The sequence below is a fragment of the Bacillus rossius genome, chromosome 1, assembly GCF_032445375.1.
Source record: "Bacillus rossius redtenbacheri isolate Brsri chromosome 1, Brsri_v3, whole genome shotgun sequence".
NCBI classification, from domain to species: Eukaryota; Metazoa; Arthropoda; class Insecta; order Phasmatodea; family Bacillidae; genus Bacillus; species Bacillus rossius.
The window spans coordinates 218,511,552-218,535,457 of record NC_086330.1 but is presented as its reverse complement, the minus strand read 5'-3'; the positions used below and the strand labels follow the sequence as shown (position 1 = coordinate 218,535,457).

The following is a 23,906-nucleotide window of genomic DNA, read 5'->3' as shown; positions in this document are numbered from 1 at the left end:
GTCTCGCTTCAACTGTTGTGCTGAATTATTTTGGGTTTCAATATTTTTGTGTTGTCATCATTTGTGGGGATTTTTTCGTTCTCTTAGTACATTTTTCTTTGTTTTTTCTTTGTTTGCTGACCATATTCCTGTTTCGGAATATTTTGTGGTGTTCATATCCTTGTTGACAACAGCAATTGTTTGCTTAATTTTGTGTGTTTTTTGTATATTTTTTTGAGTATTTTTATTTTTATTTTTATTTATTTATTTTATTTATTAGTTTTTCTTCAACAGAAAAAGTTCTTAGCAATGGCGTATGTCCAAAAACTTACATCAAGTCATCTTTATGTATTGTCATTATTGAAGTGGGAGAAATTCTTCTGGTTACAAAACCAGAAAATGATATAAGAAAATCGACACAGTAACCACAGTAAACAAGTCCATTAAATTGAGTTAATTTGTGTTTTTATACGGTGTAAAAATTACAAATTCTGGAAAGTATGAATCTGCTAACCAAACACTTATCTAATAATTAATATTTAAATAACGTGTAATACAGAAAGAACCTAAACAACCTTTCACTTTAGTTGTTCATGGCATCCCCCAAATAAAGAAAAATAATTCTTCCCCGACTTTTCCAAGTTTTCCAGACCAAATAAAAAATTACTGAAAACTATGGATGACTGTAAACATTACCCATGAAGAAGACTTTGGACAGTTTTCAATATTGCACAAAAATTAAATTCACCACCCAATAATTCATATTACAATGACGTATGTTCAAAGATATAAGTTGTTTTCTGCCTTGTTCTTTTAGCTTAAGTGGTACTGTTGGCCAAGATGCATAATTGATTAGCAAGGTATTTACAAATCTCTATACTGTATGAATAAATGATGACTGACAATAATGAGTATAATCAATAACAAACATTTTAAAAGGTTCTTCTTTATTTAACTTTTAGCACTTCCTTCAATAAACAAAAATTATCAAAACGCTGAACTAAGAAAACAAAATTATGATTAAAGTATGAAAGACAACATTTAAATATTTACCACACTATAATGCGACAAGAAGCAAAAGTTCCTTTTCGGATTCCACTCTGCGCATCAACCGCCTTCCCCTCTGGCAGCATGGCAGGAGGGGTGTCTCGTCTAACCATTACGCGAGAGTCCGTCTTGCAGAGCAGCTATGTCGTAACTCAGGATTCAGTCCAAAATCTTATGTCCCTCATGATTTAGAGGTACCGTGTTTTCTCGCATAATCGTCGCACTTTTTATTCTAAAATCAAGTTTGAAAAGTAGGGGTGACACGATTATACGAGAAAATTTTTTTTCGTTAGGTAAAGTTATTCATAAAAACAAAACCCGTTCATGGAAAGTACGTTCATTTAAAAAAAGGTGGAGTATACAATAGCATGCCAAACAATCAATATCAATAATTCCTTAAACATAAACCTTTCTTCAACTTTAAATAGAAAAACCAAAACTCTAACGCGAACGCAAACCACTTGAATGTGACGTGAACTAACGTGTCGTAGTACACACTTGCCACGAAAGAATGCAGGCTATCAAATGTAGTTAACTCGGCAGTTGACAGAGAGTGCGCGATGCATCCAATCGGCGAGATATCGATATTCGACTATGTGTGCGCACTCTATACAGGAAGCAACATAACCAAACATGAATGATGCGCTGGCTATATTTTTATAAGCGCTACACCGCGGCAACGCAGACAGTCAGATAAAGAAAATAACGTTTAAAAAGTCTGTAAAAGAAAATTTACACGTCAGACAACTTTGTATTTCCGTTAATTAAATAAATAAGTGGAAATGACCTAAATGAAATTATAGATTATACCTACACCGCAGCGACGCAGACGATCAGATAAAGGAAATAACGTTTAAAAACATCTTTATAAGAAATTTTACACGCCAGACAACTTCGTATTTTTCCGTTAATTTATTAAGTGGTAATGACCGAATAAATATTAGATTTCTACTATAAAATATACCGTTATATACGGAAATAATACCTACACAAAGCGCTCGGCATCTACTAGCGGGACCGAAAACATCATGGGAGTTTACGCGAGAAAGTTTTTTTTATCCCAATTTTGACGGCCTAAAATATGGGCGCGATGATTACGCGCGTGCAACAATTATGCGATAAAAGAGGGTATTTGTATTTTATGTTTAATTTTACAATGGTAATTCATTATTTCAAATTACTGTTTCAATTAGGTAAATGTACCACATATACTTATACAAATGTATTTAATATACATCTACATTTAAAGAAACTTCCAAAGGCACGGCGAAAGAAACTTTGATGGCCTGAGTCTAATTTACGATGTACCTAAAAATTTATACCTGCACCTAGATTATACCAAAATACTTCAGAAAATATTAATCACCAGTATGTCTTGCTTCCCAACATTGAAACGGGTGTAAAAAATCACCCCTGTGCATTGTTACACTCCTCAGTCATAACAGAGTAAACCCAAGTTATGTTATAACTTTGTTACACTTCACTCTCTCTTGATGACTAGGGTGATTAGTGGATCTTTTAGTTTGAGAAGGCAAAATAATGATTTCGTCTAGATATTAGTACCTCTGTTTTTATTTTACTTTTGATTATTTTCACAGTAAAATATTTTATAAATTGATTGACAAATAAGTAACTAAATAAATATATACATAAAAAAACATTGACATTGATTAAAAATTACCTTTTTAAAAGAATGGACAATGCCATTGATCATTAACACAATATTTAAATAAAATACGCAACAATAAACAGATTAAGTTCCTTTTAAAATAACCACCCTAGGAGTGAGTCAAGTCCTGAATAAAATTTTTTATGGTGTTCAGATCAGTTCAACGCAGTGGCTTAATGTTATTCTGAAGATCTAAAAACTGAAGAACTGGAAGTTTGACGATGGCTGGCCAAAGTTATGTTGCTAACGAGGCGTCCGGGCGCCTTAGTTGTTCCCATTGATGGAGGAAGGACTCGAGGGTGGAGTGGTCAGTTAAGCATCTGGTCCTAGGGAACTTGTACGTTCCTTGGACCCTGTCTGTGAACAGATCCGAAACACACATGTTCAGGACTGGTTCACAAACAGTTGGCGAAATAGGCAGAAAATGCCTTCTAATCACGATGATGGTCGGGGAATAAAGGTTGTCAAAACTCACCATACAGGGAGATGGCTTCCAGGATCAGCCTACATGTGGAGCTCGTGAACTCGCGGTTGTCGCGGACATTTCCACGATTAAAAAAAATAAATAAATAAATAATGACGAATAAAACATGACTACTCCTACGAGGTAGACCTACACGGACTGACTAAATGCTAATCACTAAAGTTGTGGGAATCATATACCTTGCCGAGCTGATTACATATAATAAAAAAAAAACGGTGTGACGTCCTGATGCCGGAGATAAGGTGCGGTCAGTCCGGAGTCGCAGCGCGCAGTCAATTTGGGGCGGCAGCGACTCGTAATTAAAAGGCAAAGTTCCGAAGATTACCAAGGGGCTTGTCGAGAAATACTGACTCCGATATCTCGAAGTTGGTAGTACCGGCCGATGTCAGCGCGAACTACTGAGGTGTGTCTGAACCAAGTAGAGGTCGACTCATACAAGGCTACAGTAAAAGTATGGGGCTTATGGAGCGGACTAGGCCAGCGCTCTGGTGGCCTGGGAAGGAACTACAGGGTACTGGTTGTTGCGGGAGACGCCAGAGGGCAGGGGTTTAGCGGGCGTTCAAACACCCAGTGGAAGTGATTCGCAACACTACCGCTAGGATGCATGAGTTGTGGCCTTGGGACAGTGTGGAAACTGCGGTGACAGTGGGAACGGGGCTCTACTGAGCCCGGAGACGTGACTGGCCGTTAGTGAAAATGACTCGAGATCATGCCCTGGAGTGCTCACGTCAGGTGAGGTCTTAGAAACAGCCTGCCATGATAGCTTGCAGGACATAGCAGTTCTTGTCACGGCTCGGAGGCGAATTACAGGTGATGTTTGTGCGCCAAGGCGGGAATAAAATGATACACAGACTGAGTCGCAAAAGACTCGGTAAAATCGGATCTAGGGATGGGAAAAATTGGGGAGACAGGTCTGACAAAGATTAAACGGGAATATACAGACGGTGGAAAAAGTTTAAGTTCTTGCAGCAAACAAATAAAATGACTGGCAACAGAAATTTTTCAAAAATTCAAATTTAGAATTGTGTCAAAATACTAATTGGCGGCACAACATGATCAGGAATGAAAACATTCTGTAGAAAGCAATTAAAATTACTCACCTATTCAGAATCATAAAAACAGCTTTCCCCGCTGTCTTTATTACTTGCAGTATCTCTGTCACTTTGAACATATCAGATGTTTATTTTTATTATAATTTTATCAATTTCTACAACCATTTTCCTATCACTCTTCACAAAGTCCTCTTCAATATTTTTCACATGTATGCAACATTCTCTCCACTTGTCCACACAATAGCGGCTGAACAACACCTCAACAAATCTTTTTATCATATAGCGATGAAGATATTTCTTCCTGGCTTGTATTTTTGATGTCTGCCTATACCAGCCCAATCGGGTTCAGATCAGCATGGTATGGAGGCAGACTAATAACATCATGATCACATTCCATAATAAATGTGCCTATTTTAAATTGTTTTGCTGTTGGCAAGCTTTTTACTAAAACAAAACACTCAGTTTTATCATTGTTGCAGAGGATGCAATATTGTTGTTTATCAGCCAGTTTTGGATGTCCTGTTTTAGGGTTGATACTGTAGGTTTTTGTTTAAATGGACATTATAATAACTGGTGTTATACAGTACTACAACACTATTTTCAGGGTAAATTGGTAGTCATTTTCTTTTCACACGCATTGAAATTTTTTAAAATTCATATCATCGCTGTAGTCTCTAGACTTCTGCTTTGACTAAAAAATAAGCAAAGCATTCAGAACAAAACCACCCTCCCCACCTGCAAGCACAATAATTCATTGTGGACCTTTTGCTAGCCTTTCGGGGTTCAGAATTTGTTCAAGATAGCACCCTCTCCAAGCAGCTAATACAGGTTCTTCAATCAAAATCTTTTTTTTTTTTTGATCAACAAGTTGGTGTTTCAAAATCAATTCCTGGTGCAGTAACTGATTCTCTATTAAAATGTACATTTTTAAACACTTCAAGGAAAGACATTGTTGTTTCGTATTGATCCTGGTCTGTTAATGATGTAATTGTGTGGTGACCTCAAGTCGGTCCGGGTAGGCGGACTGTTTGATATGCAGTGTTGTTGCACATGTATGGACACATGACAAAATGGCAACTGTGTGCATTAATAATAATTCCAGACTTGGATTCCTCTATGAAGCAGTCTAACTCAAGGTTGTGTCTTGGTGAGTTTGTGTTTCAATGCCATCGCGCTGGTCCTCTGGTTTTGTTGTGAATACATTATTTCTTGAAACAAAAAGTTGTATGACAGAAACATTGGAAATTGCTACAACCCTGTAGTTATGTTTGGAAAAACCTCACAAAAGGATGTGTCAGTGAATGCATCGGAGACCTAGGCTCTTGCAATACAGGATAAAAGTTACGAGTAAAAGAAGAGTCGACTCGCTCGCCACATGACCGATAAAAAGGGGGAATATAATATTAATAAAATAAAATTTTTGGCATGCAAAATGCACAGAGGGTAAAAAATGTGATGTTTTCAAAGAAAACATGGAGGTAGAGATGTTGATCCTAGAAAACGAGCACTACATAATTTCAAGGGTCAGACATGAAGAACCGATTACACACACATTAACTAATGAACAAACAATAATGAGTATTACATAGAAACATAAGTATTATAAGTTACTTTCTTACATTTATCTGAAACTGGATGATTGAATTAATCTTGAATATAAAATTACATTGATTTGCATTAAATATATAATTGTCACTTACAACTGTACTTAAATTAAGGATACAAAATTTTTTTTCATTTATAACTTTTTGATTTGTTAGCTAAGATGCGCAAATGCTTGATCATGCTTAGCAGAAAGATTAAGAACTTTCCTGAACGAGTCTTTTGCAGAATCCTTGTGATCGGCAGTGAGAGGGAAGACATTAGTGCAATGAGCAGAGCATCGGAGACGGTGTCGTGGCGTGGTGGCGTGGTGGACGAGCAGTGCGAAGCAGTGTGTTGGGAATGAGGTGTGTGGCAACAGACAAACAGTAAAGAGCCACTGTTGAGCTGAGATCCGGTGAAGACAGCAAGTATTAGACTTACGAAAGTGATTTATTTGTAAACTGTTAATTAGACGTAGTAATTAATAAATAAACTCTAATTAATTTGGGCAATCTTTTCCAGAACTGTATTCCTTCTCGCAATACAATAAAATTATAATATTTGGCCCTTCTGGTCGTACTAGGGATGTGAGGGATCCCGACTTTCCGGAAAAATTTCGGGAGGGCATTACTTATTTCTAGGCATGTGCGAAGGTCTCTTTTTATATGCGAAGCGAAGTCGAAGCGAAGCTTATATTGTGCGAAGGAATGTCGAAGGAAAACCGAAGATGAAGGATTTGAAATAACATAATTTTCATTACTAGTATTAATAGTGTATTGTTTTTATTAGTTACTACCTATAATAAAACTCAAAAAAACTTACTTAAAGGCCTATTTTAAGTATATCTCCTTAAACCAAAATTAAATTGTACGTGCAATTAAAATACAATAAAAACAAAACTGTCAAGATATATTTATAACTATTCAAACAAGTGTTCTAAATATAACACTTTTAGGCCTCAGCATTTCTGGTTATGGTTTACTGTAGATTTGATTGCATGCCAGAGGACTGCTGTAGCGCATATTCAAGGATTAAATTGACTTGTTAACTGCCATCGTAAAATATTTTTGAAATGTTCTTCTCATACTTTCAGATAAAATACGTTCAGCAAACGACATGCACTAAAAGTAAATAAACAAGAAAAAATGTTATGGGAAAAGGAGGGGGGTAGAGAGTCAGAGCTGCACTGCGCATGCGCGCCGGTTGGAGTTTCACATTCCCACCGCTGAGAGTTTGGTGCCGCTGCTGTGACAGAACAGCGAGGACAAAATAAGTGACATCAGCTTGAGCTTCCTCCATTTCTGTAAGGATAGATGCTCCCTGGGCTGAACCTTTATCGATCGACGAACGTAAACAAACATGGCGTTCCCGCATTCCTAAGTGGTTCGTTACGTTTATAACCGTCGTAACATATGAATCATTTTGTGTGCTGAATAAAAATTAAGGTGATTGCCATTTTGTGGTAATCTCTGTAAATTACGAATGCACTAGAAATGTCAGCAAACGAGTCGTTAACTCAAGCATGCATTGCTCATTGCTACATAACCTACCTTAAATAAACTACATATTATTTTCACGGGAAAGGTGCAAACATTAAGGCAAGTAGTAACTTATTATTTCTCCAAATAAATAATTCCGTGATTTTATTTTACGATATTGGTTTACTTCGGCCTAGTGACAAATTGTGCCGGCAAATGTAAATAAAACGAATTTATCGCTGCTGCACAGTAAATTTTACTTTTTAAAGTGTCAGCGGTTATAATAAACATCAAATTAATATACATAAACTGGAAATTACCCGCCGCAAATATATATATATAGATCCAAATAGTGGGCCAAACGTTTCTGGCTAAAATCTTCAACTTTTCCACTCGAAGTTTATTTTTGTCGAAGCAAAAGTCGAAGGAAAAAAATATCTTCGATTCGACTTTGAATACTCGAAGCTTCGCACACCCCTACAGTTATTTCCAATTAGGAGGGAATAATATTTTCCCCAGAATTTGGGAAATAAAATTATTTTTTATGTTCAAAAAATTTTAGCTTATACCAACATCAACAGAGGGACATTTGGCCTACAAACAATGAACAGACAACCACTATTATATGGTTTTATGGTTTATGAAAGATACTACATTTAATACAAGTTTATTACCAAAACTATTTAAAAACTTCAACATATTCTGATAAAAAAATTTTCCTAGACAATGATATACATCATGATTGTCCAAATTTACAAATAAACAGGCAACAACAAACTAGCCTGAAGGCAACGCTGAAAGATGCATTATTTTAATTGTTTGTTGCTTTATTGGCGTTTCACATGTACATAGTTAGAATTCTATAATCGTAATCATTTTTGTGTTTTCCAGATTGAAACCAGAGTTACAATATATAATATCATGTTTCATTGAAAAATCAAGAAAGAAAACATGACAAAAATCAATAGGAAGTCTGTCACTAAAGGGTGGGGTTACAGTACGGCCAACATGAGATCACAGCACCATCTGGTTTTTTTGTGACACACGTAAATAGTGAAAATATGATTCAATCAAATAGTATAAGTTTCTGAGGGTAATTTGAGGTACACAAAATCAGGAGAGTTTTACATGGGTAGGTATTAATACTCAAAAAAATATGGGAAAATTTTTATGTAGGACATGAGGTCACATTTTATGTTATTATTTTGTTTGTTTAGTGTATGTGTAGCATGGCTGAAGAAAATACATGTATCTGGCACTCCTTTTCTAGAAGTAACAATAAACAAAGTGCAAAGTGCAAGAAGTGCAGTAAAAATCTTAAAACAGACTATGGTAGCACATCAGGTCTCATAAGTAGGGATGGTGATTTTTCGTTTTCGCGAAATAGATGTGAAAATATGCTAAATTATATTTTTTCCGCTATAAAATGCGAAATCTAGACTATTCCGAGATAAATGCGAAATCAAGGTAAAAAACGTAGATTCGTCTTCACTCTACACAATTTATTTACAGATTGTATTTCGTTTCAGTTCAGTATCAAAAGAAACCATCATTTTATGGCTTATTCAGCACAAGTATCTTATTGTCACGTCATTCACAACACTATTGTTCGTAAATATTGAATGATAAATGGCCATCCGTGCCTCGCGATTGTAAACAAAGCAAAGAACAACTAGCTGGAAGAGTGTCCGTCATCTTGCAGAGTACAAGTTTTTAGGCCGCCATATTGCGACATCTCTGCTTCGCCGCGCTACAATTCCCATTTTCTGGCTGTATTTCACGTGAAAGCAGCATTCTTGTGTAGTCTGTGGAAGGTGGTGTGTTTACAAATACGTACATACTCGTGCAATGTGTTGTATACTGTTATTTCTCGTGGTAAAAATGGGACGAAACGTAATTTCCATTCGCGATCGCATAAATGAATACAAAAACGAACAGTTCTACGAAAGTGATACGAATATTTTAATGCGCAATTTATGTAATCGCCGTCTGGAGTGAAAAAAAAAGAAGATGTACTTGAAAAGCACATTAAATCTGAGGGACACCAGGCTGAAAAAAAAAAAAAAAAAAAAAAAAACCCACAGAGAAATTGGATGAAAGTCTGTAAAACAGCAAGCAACGGTTTCTGGCATGATCGAAAACCAAAAGAACGCGAAAATTGAAAAAACGAGTTTCAATAACATTATTTGTGCACTCTACATAAACTATGGCCATGAACACGGCTAAAAAATATTTATTGTAATTTTAAGTATTCAATTTATTGCACTCATAAGTGCTAAAAAGTTGTTTGGAAACCTGCCAAGATAGGCTATCTTTGTAGTTGTGCTAGATCTTTATTTCTGTGGTTGTTAATAATTAATATGTGTATTATTTAATGCTTTTTAAAAATATACTTTTCTTCGGTAATGTAAAATGAGAGAATTGGCTAAATCTTGTTTTTAAAAATGCTACAAAATGCTAAACTTCAAATTCAAAATGCTAAATGTTATTATTTTAAATGCTATAAATCACCATCTCCACTCATAAGGCATTTGACACAACATCCAACTGTGACATTAGAATATGGGACGGAGCAAGAACTGTTACGCCAAGGCCTGTTGCTACTGATTCTTCATCACAAGACCCATCAAAACAAAAACGTATTGAAGATACATACCTACCACTGGTCTTCTTACCATCCAAACGAAAACTCATGAAAAAAAAAAAAAAAAAAAAAAAAAAAAAAAAAAAAAAAAAAAAAACACTGCCGAGTGGATGGCTGATTCTATGCTGCCGTACAGTATGGTAGACAATCAACATTTCCAGAAACTCATGCAGTTAGCTTAACCATTGTAAAAAATACCACCCCAAACTACATTCCCAAGAAAAAATATTCAAAATCTGCATGCTTCTGTGAAAACGAGAACTCTAGAGGATATTTTTCAAGCAATTGCAAAAGTTGAGTTGATGTCATTTATTTGTGACCTATAGACATCATGCAGTGAGGATGCTTTATCTATTGCTTGTTCTGTGCTCTCGCTTGCACGTTCGGCTCAGGCGGAACGTGATAATGAGTCATGCTTTTTCGTGCGTGCAGCCGGCATTCATAGATTTATAAGACGTTATCACGTCAAAAAAGGCTTGTGGCATTGTAAGTCATTATAAGCACAGTGCATCAGCAAATTCGGCATTTCACCAAATTCAAAAAGAAATGGGACTTGACAGTTTAGTTTCAAGACAGTATGACGAGAAGAAATTCGGAGGACCTCATGCTTGACAGGCTATTTAAAAACAAACACGTTCTTACGGAGACATCTGTCAGAGATAAAATAAAGGTTGTGTAAAAATTCATAAACCACTCCATTAAGCCACAGTACAGCTTTCTGAAGAAAGGATACCTACAGCTTCAATGGTTATTCAAGTTTTGTTTTCAATTCAAACATTTCTGAACAACTACACAAACTCATGCTAGTGAAGTTGGGTCTGGTGTAAAATTTTGGAGGGCATTGCTTTTTGGACTGAAAGCAAGCTTTCCTTTATATCAAAGGCAAGAGCGATCTTTTATAGCTTCAAGGGTGTGGTTTGGTCTGTCTGTAAAAAAACAACTTGCTGTTAACACTTTACAGCAAAAACTTCAGTTGTCTGAAAGAAGACACTGAATCACAGAATCAGGTAAAATGCTAGTTATATTAATATTATTAAATTAATTATAATTTGTACACAACTTGGTGTATCACCGACACATAGAGGTTACTGTGGGCAGATTTTACTGAATTTAATGTTCTTTGGATGTAAATTTTTTTGTGTGGTATTCTACAGTCCATAGCAGTATATTCAGAACAGGCCTACAGTATGGCTTTTAGTATTTTCCACTATAAATAGGATAACTTACCTGGTTTGATACCTGTAGTTATAATCTCACATGTCTGATAAAGATTTGAGGTATTTTGTTTTTATTTTGTGGGCACTCAAATACCTGAATCAGCTAATACTCTAACCACTCCTCTTTGTGTATGAATTTGATAGTTAAGCTGCAAAATCTCTCGTAGGTGTTCATCAGGACACAGAGGTGACAACATATTTAAACATGCCACTACTAGAGAGAACTGGAAACCCACTGAATTGGTTGGAACAAAATGAGATGATATTGCCAAAATTTATGCAAGTTAGCAATAGTATATCTGGGAATACCAGCAACTGAAACTGCATGTGAAAAGGTTTTCTGATCCGCTGGAAATATAGTCTTTAAAGAGAGAATCTTTAGCCACCCAACATATAGAAGAACCGGTTTTCTTATATGAAAACAGAACATTATATCAAAAGTCTGTTATAAAAAAAATATATATCTTTGAAAGAAGATGTAAATCATGAGTGTAAAGAATGTCATGTTGTTTCTTGACAGTTTATTTAGGTTTGGTTCTTAAAAAAATGATTCACAAGTTTTGCATTTTTGTAGAATTCAATGCTGTTGTAATAAAAAAAATTCAAAAATTATAAGTTTACTGGCATCATCTACAGCTTATAATGTATTTTCCCAATTTGTCTCAATTTCCTGAGTTCAATCTGATTTACCCACCAAATTATCCCTGAAGCTAAATTTCCTTACCCACACACCCATAGTTTATATATATTTTAAATACATTAATGAGCACACAAGTTTGTTGTAACATTATAAGAACATCATATCTGCTGAAATGTTAAGTCGCTCAGCCGATCAGTAAATACAAGCAGTCCATGTAGTGTGCGTGCGTGTGTGTGAAGAAAATGGTTTCTATATGAATTACCTCCTTCGATTTAATAGCCATTCCAAATATAAAGTTAATTTTTTTAGACACCAGTCTGATTTGCAAAATGGCCACATTCAGCATAATTTAGCACATAAGAACTACACAAAAATACAATTTTTGGAATCCCCCCTTTCCCCCATGCTAAAAATCATATACGTAAACACTAAAAATACTAAAATGAAAAATGTCAACAAACAGAAAATTAGTTTGGTACTCTTTTTACTTTTCTTCTGCCATTTCATTACTTTCACTAATATTTATACATTCAAATGTCATATCACATGTCTTATAAATATAATGGCATTAAATTATGTGTAAAATACATAATAACTTTTGTTGTAAACAAACAAAAGGTCATTCGCCATCTTCATATCAAAGATATGAATATACATGCTTTATCACTTTCGTGTCTATGGAAGAACAATATAATCAACTGCCACTGCAGTAAAAAAATATATTACAGACATTATAATATTTTATTTTTGTAGCTTGTTTGCTGTGTTACAAAGCTATGACATACAGAAGGCCATTCCAAAATGGTGTCTTTTTCCAATGTATTGAAACACACATGTTTTTCGGACAGTGTAACTACGGTACCCTCTATTCTCACGTAAATGTTGCATGATGTTTTCGGTCTCGCTATTATTTTCCGAGCGCTTTGTGTGGGTATTTTTTCCATATAAAACAATGTAATTTAAATTATAAATCTAATATTTATTCGGACATTACCACTTACTTATTTAATTAACGGAAATACGAAGCTGTCTGATGTGTAAATTTTCTTTTAAAGACTTTTTAAACATTATAATATTTAACGGTTCGTTTGTGTCGCAGCGTTGTACCGCTTACACAAATGTAACCAGCGCTAGTTGGCATCATTCATGTTTGGTTATGTTGCTACCCGTATAGAGTGCGCAAACGTAGTCAAATATCTCGCCGAGTGCATGCAATGCGCGCTATCTGTCGAGTGCCGAGTTAACTACATTTGATGGCCCGCATTCTTTCGTGGTAAGTGTGTACGACGATAGTTACGCGTTCGTTCCAGCTCGCATTTGGATCACAGACTGTTTTTCTATTTAAAGTTGAAGAAAGGTTTTTGTTGCATGGCTTATTAGTTTAAATTGTTTGGCGTGCTCTTTTATACTTCACTTTTTAAATAAACCTAATTTCCATGAATGGGTTTTGTTTTTATGAATAACTTTACCTAACAAAAAATTTATTTTCGGCACACCCCAACTTTTCAAACTTTATTTTAGTATAAAATGTGCGACCATTATGCGATAAAACATGGTATTTAAAAGTAACCATATTTTTAAAAAAAACTATGAGAATGTAAATATAAAATGACTCAAAGTTTGTTTTCCGGTAGTCTCTTTTCGATATTTCAACTCTCCGGAGCCTCGCATGCTCGACTGGCCAAACACGGCGTGGCAGGTGGTCGTTCTGCTCGAGGGGCAAGGGGCTCTCAGGCCAGACAAGTCATGCCCTCGATGCTCCGCCTCTCGAGATCAGTTGTGAGGCGGAGTGCACGTCTGCTGAGTGTCTTGGTGTGATCGCCTACTGCTGCGTTGTTTGTGGTGTTCAGTGTATTGTGATTTTTAGGAGGACAATTAATAACTTCTTTATCATGATACATGTAATAATATCATATATTTATATATGATTTTTTGAATAAAATTTTTTGTCAATACATCTTACAGGCTATATCAAGCATATCCATATTTATGCGCATGTTTAAATACACACAACCTAAACTTATTATGCTCTCATTTGTGGAATGATATATAATATGTATTGCTTAATCAGTATCACCTTCAGATGAAACTTATTCCCAATTGTATTTTTCAAGATATCAGCTTTTGTGTCAAGTTCAAAAAAAAATCCTCAAGTTGCTTATTTGAGTGTTACCAAGTATTTCTGACCAAACTCTTACAACCTCTAGAAAGCAAAAGAGATGGCAAGTAAAACAAACCTTCTGTGAAGTGTTTGCAAAATAATGGTACATGATTATATGCTTGTTGAACAGGTAAATGATGTATTTAGTTTTAAGAAAAAGACTTGTCATGTCTGGTAAAATGAACTCGACTTTCAAGTTAGTCAAGCTTTAGCTACTTGCTTAATATGACTTGATATATCGGCTTGAGATTTTGAGTTTGGCCCATCTAGAGTTTAAAAGTGTGTTGATTTTTACACACTTTATATTAGCTTCACCTGTATGTTTGTTTGTTTGTATGTTTGTAACCGACTCCTTGGGGTGCGATTTTGACCCACTTTAAACGGCCAGATTTCATTCAAACTTTGTAGATTTATCGAGGACCGATGACAATACACTAATTTGATAAGATTATTCCATTATTCAATTTGCAAAATAAGATTTTTGTCAATTGATATAATTTCACAATTTTTAGTAGGCTTTGTTTATATCGCGCCAAAAACAAACTGAAAGAAAAGAGTTCGCACATTGTAAAGAAAACCATTTCCCTCATGTGCGAACTCTTTTCTTTCAGTTTGTCTTTGGTGCGATATAAACAAAGCCTACTACATATTATGACATTTAATTAAATGAAAAGTGAGAGTGGGTTATGATTATTGTGAACAATATACTTTCTTGAAGAGAATATTATCTATATTTGTAAAAATATGAAGAAAAAAAAAACCCTGAAATAAGGGCTTTAAATTTTGTTTCTTTCGTTAAACAGAGAAACACAATTATGTCTGTTTCATTTTACCAATTCACCAAGAGTGAAACATTATTATAAAACAACATTTTCTGCAAATATTTCACGAAACTAGGAAAAATTGATGTTTGATTTTGATGTGAAACCAACAGCAGATGGTAAATCAAACACCATATGAATAACCTCAATAGCTACACCTGATGGGCAGATTTTTGAAATTCCACTCGAACACCAACCTGCAAATCTACACCAAGCAGTTACAAATACTCCAAACTATGCCAAGGTCAGTAAATCATTAAATAAAAGACATCAAACACGGAAAATATGGATAAGTTTGACAGATGATATATCAAAAACTTATTTGGATAGAGAGCAAAACACAGTCGATAAAGAAGTATCACTTTAAATTATCAATAAACCAAACTAAAAAGTAAAAAATAAATAATAGTTTTAAAAAATTAAAAAACACGCTTTATATAGAAAACCAAACTAAAAAATAAATTTTAATAAATTTGAATTAAATATAGTGTAACATTTTTTAATAAATATAAATTAATAAGTGTATATAAGAAAAAATGTGTTCTATTTAAAAAAAAGAGTGGAGTGCATGGTGTCAATAGTTATAAATATTTTATTGACATATATGAGTAGAAGGATTATCATTTCGATAATATCTTAAAAAGCACCCCACACTTTTTTTTTTAAATAAAATAAATTTTTTTCTTAATTTATATTTGTTAAAATATTTTAAACTATTCTTAATTCAAATTTATTAAAATTTATTTTCTATTTTTTAGTTTGGTTTTCTATATAAAGTGTGTTTTTTTAGTTTATTAAACTATTATTTATTTAAATGGAACTTAGACTGTACTTGACCAAAGTACCATTATTTGATTGTTACTTATTCAAATTATTGTGAAAAGTTCTTCCTTATGTGCTTGTTGGACATATAAATTAGAATACAACATTTACTGAGCACTTTATTGTAAGCTGGATTTCATTTTGGAATTGGTGTCCCATGATGAAATTATTGAGTCACTCTTGGATAATGACAATAACAATGAAAACATCAACAACAAGAATTGTATGGTGGTATGAGACATTTAAGCTCATGACTAACTTAACTTAAAAACATTAAAATGAAAACAGCCACTGTTTTCTCGTTCAGTCAACTCACCTTTTTACCAGGGCCAGGAAGGAGATAGGTACTTATTAGGGCCATAGAAAAAATTAAAAATTTGATAACAAACTATCCTTATCATGTTTGTATTAGTTTTGAAATGTAATATATAATATGGTAAGGAAGTGTGCACCTTGTCGAAACTACGCAGTAGGAAACAGTGGTGCTGCTGCACGAAGCAGCGCTGCTGGTGCGACATGGCACGCACGTGTTGCTTCACGCTGCTGTCACACGCACGCCTGCGCAGCTTCAGTCTGGCCAGGCTGCTGCTGCAGCTGCTCACACTGCTCTTGCGATGGTTCTTGCGTGGCCGTCCCACCAGCCGCCGCTCCTCCGTCGGCTGGCCCGAGCAACCGTTCACGCGTTGCCACTTGCCGCCGATCACACCGCGGCACTTGTTGCTGCCGCACTTGCAGGGCTGCCGAAACACATGCACCTCACTCTCCATCACATCAATGACTAAGCCAAGTTCAACTTTTTATTCTACAGCAAGAGCAATATTTCTAGGTGTAATTACCACTGCTAAACTTATTTTCATGCTTACAAATTGATAAGTGTTCCATTTTTTTATTTAAAAAATTGTCCTGAATTATTTTTGGTAAGAAGAGAAAGAAAAAAACATAGCATAAAGCTTGATTTCACCCATATTACTACAGCTACCTACACAATTTTTGTTTTGCTTTAGGAATAAACATCTCATTCGCAGCAAGGTCATATGAAGCAACACCTGGCACACAACCTCACAGAACAAGGGTAATGGAAAACAACTGGCCATTGTCATTGCATGGTAGTAAACTATGGAAATCAAAATACGGATAGACAACTTTGTACTTTAACTTGAGACATCTGCAATGCATACCCAGTGTCTAAACACTGTGCTGCTGGGTCCATAACTGAAAGCCCACATGAATTGAAATGAAGAGCTGCTCAAGCAAAGGAATATCATGCAGAAGAAAGCAACAGTGAAAACTGCAGCTGCAACGTCATCTCACCCAATGGCAGCTGGCCGTGGCCAGAGCATGTGCTTCGCTAATATCACACCCATGCATGGCAAGCAATGAGCTAGTTTTACTAGGCCATCAAAGATTTATGTCTGTTAAATACTTATACTGTTACAAACATTATCAGTGACAAAATAATATTCTTTCAAGCACTACACCTCAAAACAATTCCAAAAGTTAAAAATAGATATTTTAAAAACCATTACGTAAGTTTCTTGAAAATGCCATACGAATAAAACATTTTATTTTTCTTGCCATTTAATAGATTGGTAAATTATTGATGAAACAAACAAAAAACGGGGATAAAGACTACAGTTTTTGATACTGACGATCATCAATGCTATAAAAACACAACCAGAGTGTTCAATTACAAGCATTGGTTAAGCAATGAATTTAAGGAAGATGTTCCTACGTACAGCTTCGGTGGCATGCCTCAAGTCACTGGAGGATGTTGAAAATGATTCTATTTCGTGGTTTTAAGAAATTTTAACTATAAAGAAAATTCATGTGAGTAAAATTGCCTGTATCTCTTATGTGCTTAAGTGTTTCAAAGCAATGATAAAATTGTAATGACTTTTATATTGTTTTACTTAAATCGAAAAACATAGTTTAATTTTATTTGAAAAACTAACTAAAAAAGTTAAAATAGCCAAAACTATTACATAAAAATACAAAATTTCCTGAACATAAACAGTTTGAAAGTTTCTGTACTCACAGCTATACTTTAAATTATTCAGCACAAATTATATTTGTTATGTCAAATGGTATGTATTCTGTTAACTCTTCCTAGTAGTCAGCAAACAGTCAGCTTTAAGCTGCCTGAAGTTAGTTCATTTTATTTATTGTAAGCAATTACAGTATTCATGTTGAAAGTTTGTCACAGTGCGCATTATCATAATATACACAGCAGTGTTTAGTTTGTGTCCATTTATTAAAACAACAGTAAAGGCAGCAGTACAAGTAATACACTCAGTACTACAGAGTAACCTTTACATCAATTTTCAAGGTATTGCCATAACCGCAGATGTGCTTTTGATGAGATGCCGAAAAAAAAAATAAATCCTGTTGCGTTGCTTGTCTGCAGCCTCAAGTATTTTTGTAAAATTTTTTACAACCTCACCTTTCCTGTGGGTTCAAAAGAGTTAATCTAGACATCACTTGCACAAATATTTACAAGACATGTCAGTCCATAAGAGAAATCCAATGGCTAAATAATTAAGGCCTAACCACTAATTCAAGGCCTAACCACTAATTCAGTCTCACACAAACAAACTAGCTGCAGTCTACGTGCTGCACATTGTCAGTGTGAATGCCAGACATCTCACTACGGACTAGAGGCTGCCTATGCACCGTAGAAAACTCTCTTTTTCACTGCATCTATTTTCTTTGCTTCAATTAATTTAAAAAAAATTGATTAAAACATATAATACAAACCAAATGCATAAAAAAGAAATATTAGTTTAGAAAAAAAAAAAAGAGATCCAGTGAAAATACTATATTTCTACATAAAGCTTTCATTTTCCCTTTGAAATGACCATGATTACCAAAAGTACAGCAACGAAAACAATCCCAAAATTAGAAATATTTCAAAGTCAGAAATTGTAAAGTAGTGAACTTGAAATAATTTTTTGCCACACAATTTCTTGTTGTATCACTTATTTTCATACTGTCACTATTTAACTTAAGAGTGCAACAACTGTAAAATTGTTATACACAGGACTGCTGTGTCTATATCAATATACAATAGTGAACTACATATGACAGTAAAGCGTATGCTGTACATATTTATTTTTGGGTTAGATTTTTTTAAATAATGGTTTCTTGTTACAACCAAAAAAAAAAAAATGTTTAAAGAAATGTCTTGCAACATTAACACAAACTATATACTGCTTCAAATGTTATAATGAAGAATGCATGTTTTTCTATGTATCATTGATCCATTTCGGGCTGTAAAATAAACTATTAAAATACACGGGTTCTCTATTGGGTGAAAAACATACTCTCCTTATGTGGTTAACTTGTTCTAAAAAAGAGGTTTTTTTTTTTTTTGTTGAGTACTGGCAACACTTCAGAAACAGTTTCAAAACAAAATTGTAATATCCCAATTAAATTAATTTTAGTCTTGGCATGGTGGTTAAAACATAAAACTGATAATTCTATTAGATTTCCTTTCAACCAGATTGAAATGTCTTCTATGCAAAAATAAAAATTAATTAATTAATTAATGCAATACTTCAGACTATCAATTTTACAACATTTAGAAATAATGAGACTCTCAAAGAAACAACTCATTTATGGAGTACTATGAAAAATATGGGTGAAGAGGCAAAGAGCTGTAGAAAAGTAAGGCCTGAAAAATAAGTTTGTTACGCTTATCTTGGCCGCTATAGCAATCAGGGAGCGGCTGGGAAGTGAGATGGCAGATGTGCATCGTGATGTGGATGGATCAGTGACAAGGAGACACGGCCAGGAAGCAGTTCACTCTTACGCTACTTCAACAGAGACTGCACTTCTGCCCAATCCCTCCAATGCTCGCCAATCACAGTGTGCAGCCTCCCTCCACCCCTACATTTCACCCCCTCAATCTAACCATCCAAGTTTTAACTTCTCACCTCACCTTGCTGGTAGTGACTTGTCAAGGAAATGTGTTACTTGTAAAAGAGTAAGGATGAAATACTAGCCGACAAGCCCCAGGCCCGATGCTGTGAAATAATCCGGAGCATCATTTAGGTGATAATGAAATAAGATTGGCCTTCCAATCTGTAATATTGAGTACTTGGTAAAAACATAGCAAGAAAGGTGATTATTCAAGTATTTAGGAATAGGCAGCAATGTCTTTCTGGGAAAGCACAGAGTGCCGGCATTGAAGCACTTATGAGAAACGGTATCTATCATGTACATTTAACATGACAAAGAACAGCATATGTTATTCACGCTTATGTTCTGAAAGCATTTATTTCAATTCCACTGCCTAACCGGTATAGCTGAATAAATGAACTTTATTCCAGTAGTATTTATTTTTATTTACAAAACTACATGAGAATACAAAAGTGAGTGTAATATTGGGCCAGTTTCTACTTTCATACCTACATAGTCATTTCGTTTATAAATATGTTTACTTTAAATGTTTATGAGTTACCGACTGGTTATCATTAAGTTGCAGTGATTGGGATGGTGGCAATGGCCGTTAATATCACATGTATATCATTTGAAAACTGCACCCAGTAATTTAAAATTGCTTGGAATCTAAACTGCAAAAACCATGGATGCCAGCTCCCAGGCAAACAGTATCAATTATGTGTGTGTGCAAGCCTTGTATTTGCTTCGGGCATTGCAGTACCCACTCTTTCCTTCTGTCACAGTTATATGACACTAGGACTTTGTAATGGACATATATTGCATGCTTATGTTTCAATAAAGGTTTCTCCATTAATAAGACAAACACCCGTTAACAAAAGACATAGTGAATGATCGTAAATAAGTACACGTGCACCATGTTAAATCTTGTTTTGGCGGTAAGAGGAGATTGAAAACACGCGTGTTTACTTCAACTTTTTTTTCGACAGCCAATTATTTACCCAGTTAATGTGTTATGGAACATACTGTATCGTACAAATAATATCACCATCATGATTATTATAACTTTTTTATGGAAATTTATTTTTATTATTTTGCAAGAGAAAAGAAATATAAACAAATTACATACACATTTAAAGTACACATTTTTAAGATTAATTTTCACTTAATATATTGAGCTGTTCAGGCACTAATTAAATTTTGCATCAGAAATATTATTTTGTAATTTAACTATAAATATTTTTTACACCTTTTCAGATATTTTTGTATGGAATGTTATACTTTTTCCAGTTTCTTTTATTTACTACTAGCTAACCCTGGCTCCACTTCGCTGTGGCTCAGTCTGAAATGAAATGAAATGAATAGGAAAGCAAATCAAAGTAGATAAAGAACAGAACTAAAATTAAACTAGATAATGTAAACTTCAAAAGTTTGAGAAAATTTACCAATTTCATCAGCAAGTGAAGGGTCATTACATGTCAAATCAACACACTTTTAATACAATTTTTACCTCACCATTTCAGATTTTGATGAAATTTTGCACAGATGTTACCTCCATACAGACTAACAAAAATATAAAATTTTAGAATTATATATCCATCTGTTTTGAAAATATTGCTTTGTAAATTTTCGAAAAAACACTCAAAAACGCACAACAGGCATATTTTAAAATTACCATAACTCTTCTCCAAATTAAGTTAGAAAGGTGAGACAGATGTCATTTTGCAGCATTTGGTATGGCCTTTCATGTGATATGTAACACAATAATGTCCAAAAAATCTTTTTCAAAAAACTTTTAAAAATTTAAATTTAAAATTTTGGAAAAAGTGCATTTTTAATTTTTTTCAAAAAATTCTATAAATTTTTTTGTAAAAATATCAAATTGTCTACAAAGTTTAAAAGTGGAGAGTTAATGGGTTCATAGTAGAATTAATTGGTAATTGTAACCATATTTATACTTTACTTTACCCAATAATGATATTTAACCATTTTTATTATAATTATAATAAGTTTTGTTGAAAGTATAAACACATAAAATTGATTAAAAATCACTAATAACACAATTGTAATTAATTATAGTGCTACACTTTGTTTGTCTCCGATACAGGATTTCAAAGATTAGTTCAGACAAGCATCCAGCTACTGGGGATTCCCCTCAATTTGCTATGGGATTTCCCTAGCTTTGGGATTCCCCTTACTTTGGGATTCTCCTTGCATTGCATTGGGATTCCCTTAGGTCTGTGATACCCTTGCTTTGCCCTGGGATTCCCCCCTAGCTCTTTCAGAGTACTGTACAGTAGTGGTTTCAGCTAGTTTATGCTAGGAGTCTGTATTTTTCTGATATAGTATCAAAGTTGTTAGTACAAGTATCAGTGCTACGCCTATATAAAAAGTGACAATTTGATATATATTATTAGTGGAGTTTACGCATTCTGAATTGAGAATGTTGATATTTATATTTAAAAAGGTAATGTGTTCATCATGATAGTGACTGAAACCCTATGAAAAGGTGGGCAGTTTACGGTAAGAAATGGCCCTCAGTGAATAATTTTTGAAGTTACAGTGTTTTAATCCATTAAAAAAAAGCAATCACAACATTAGGGAAAAAAGAAAATTAAGGAATGTTACTAGTTGGATGTGCAGTTTGTTTTCTGGATTGCCAAAGGGAGCAAAAATTTGTGATAGCTGTAGAATAGAAATTACAACATTACAAACTGCTGTTGCTTCTTCTTCTTCTACTCACCAAGATAACGAATCAAGTTCAGATTCTGATAAAGATCCCAGTTTTTCTGTATCCTCTGAGGTGATTGGTTCATTAAATATTTCACTACAAGGGCTAGGAGAATCTCCTATTAATAGGAAAAAATTCAAATCAAAAAGTTATGCAACCAGAAAAATTAAAACATTGACTCCACAATCAAAAGGAAATTTTTGAGTTGCCAGATAATTTCTCTGAGGATGATGGTGAAGATTTAGAGGAATCAGTTTTGCAAAACCTCAAAGCCAATTTCTTGAGTTCTACTAGTAGGAGCAAGAAGTTAATGATATTAACCTGTTTATCACCAAATTGGGGAGTTAGAAAAATAATACGAGAGTTTGATGCGCCGAACTACATGGTACGACAATAAAAAAAAACTCTTGGCTGAAAAAGGAATGTTAGAAAGTCCTAACCCCAAACCAGGCAAACACCTCTCAGAAGATGTAGTTGAAGCTGTCCATTTATTTTATGAAAATGATGAAGTCAGTAGAGTGATGCCTGGTGTTAAAGACTGCATAACAGTCACTGAACCTAATAAAAATAAATCAAAAATATCAAAAAGACTTATTTTGTGCAATCTGAAAGAGGGACACACTTTATTCAAGGAGAAATTTCCAAATATTAAAATAGGTTTTTTAAAATTTGCGGAGCTTCGTCCAAAGCAATGTATTTTAGTGGGTTTTAGTGGGACACATGCCGTGTGTGTAAGAACAAGCCATCAAAATGTCAAATTGATGATTGAAAATGCAAGATTATGTGATTTAACAAATGGACAATTTAAAACCTACAAACATTGCCTACCAAAAATGGTATGCAATCCACCAACAATAGATTGCAATATTAGACATTGTACATATTGTCCTGGTACTACAGCAATACGGACCATCCTTGAGAAGTCATTTGAAGAGCACCTGATATGAAAGATCACTTTTCTGCGGTGGATTTCAGTTGATTGTTGCAATTTAGAGACACTGCAGAAATCATCAGCAGAGTTCATAGATTTACTCTGTGACAAGCTGTCACTCTTAGTCCGCCACGACTTTATTGCAAATCAACAGACCTCTTTCATGAATCACTTAAAGGAAAATTTAAAAGAATCTGAATTTGCCATCACACTCGACTTTTCAGAAAACTACAGTATGGTTGTACAAGATGAAGCCCAGACTTACCACTGGACTAAGGGACATGCCACAGTTCACCCGTTTGTGATATATTATAAAGGAGAAAAAAGAATTGACAGGGTGGCCACTCTTCTGGGATAATAAAATTCCTGGTTTTTTCCAGGTTTTTTCAAGGGTGGTTTTTATCAATATTTGCATACAATTTGCATTTTTGTTACACAAAGCACACACAATATGATGTTTTATTGGCGTTAAAGAATTGACAACTTAACTATAGGCTTAAAAAATAAATCAATGAACTTGCTTAAAATAAAATCCTACCAACAACAAAAAAATTTATAATCTCACATCACGAAAATTACTTGACACCAAACGCACGTGTTTTGCCCCTCTTGCGTGGCTGGCTAATGCTGTTCTTCCCATGCTACCGATATTGATTTTAACATTACACAAATTGCAAATGGCGTTTGTCCTGCACTTTGGATTTTTCTCCACCCATTCAAACTCTTCCGTATATTTGTCATTGTATGTG

At 34.5% G+C, this 23,906-nt stretch overlaps 1 protein-coding gene across 2 annotated transcripts in view; it reads right to left on the bottom strand.

The window, feature by feature from the left end:
* The window catches only part of LOC134527289 (uncharacterized), a 488,639-nt gene that overhangs the window by 161,879 nt on the left and 302,854 nt on the right, over nt 1-23,906 (bottom strand). For both annotated transcript variants that reach the window (XM_063359834.1, XM_063359833.1), the window contains one exon: nt 16,051-16,335. In XM_063359834.1, coding sequence (XP_063215904.1) covers nt 16,051-16,335 — 285 coding nt within the window. The remainder of the gene's footprint in view (nt 1-16,050; nt 16,336-23,906) is intronic.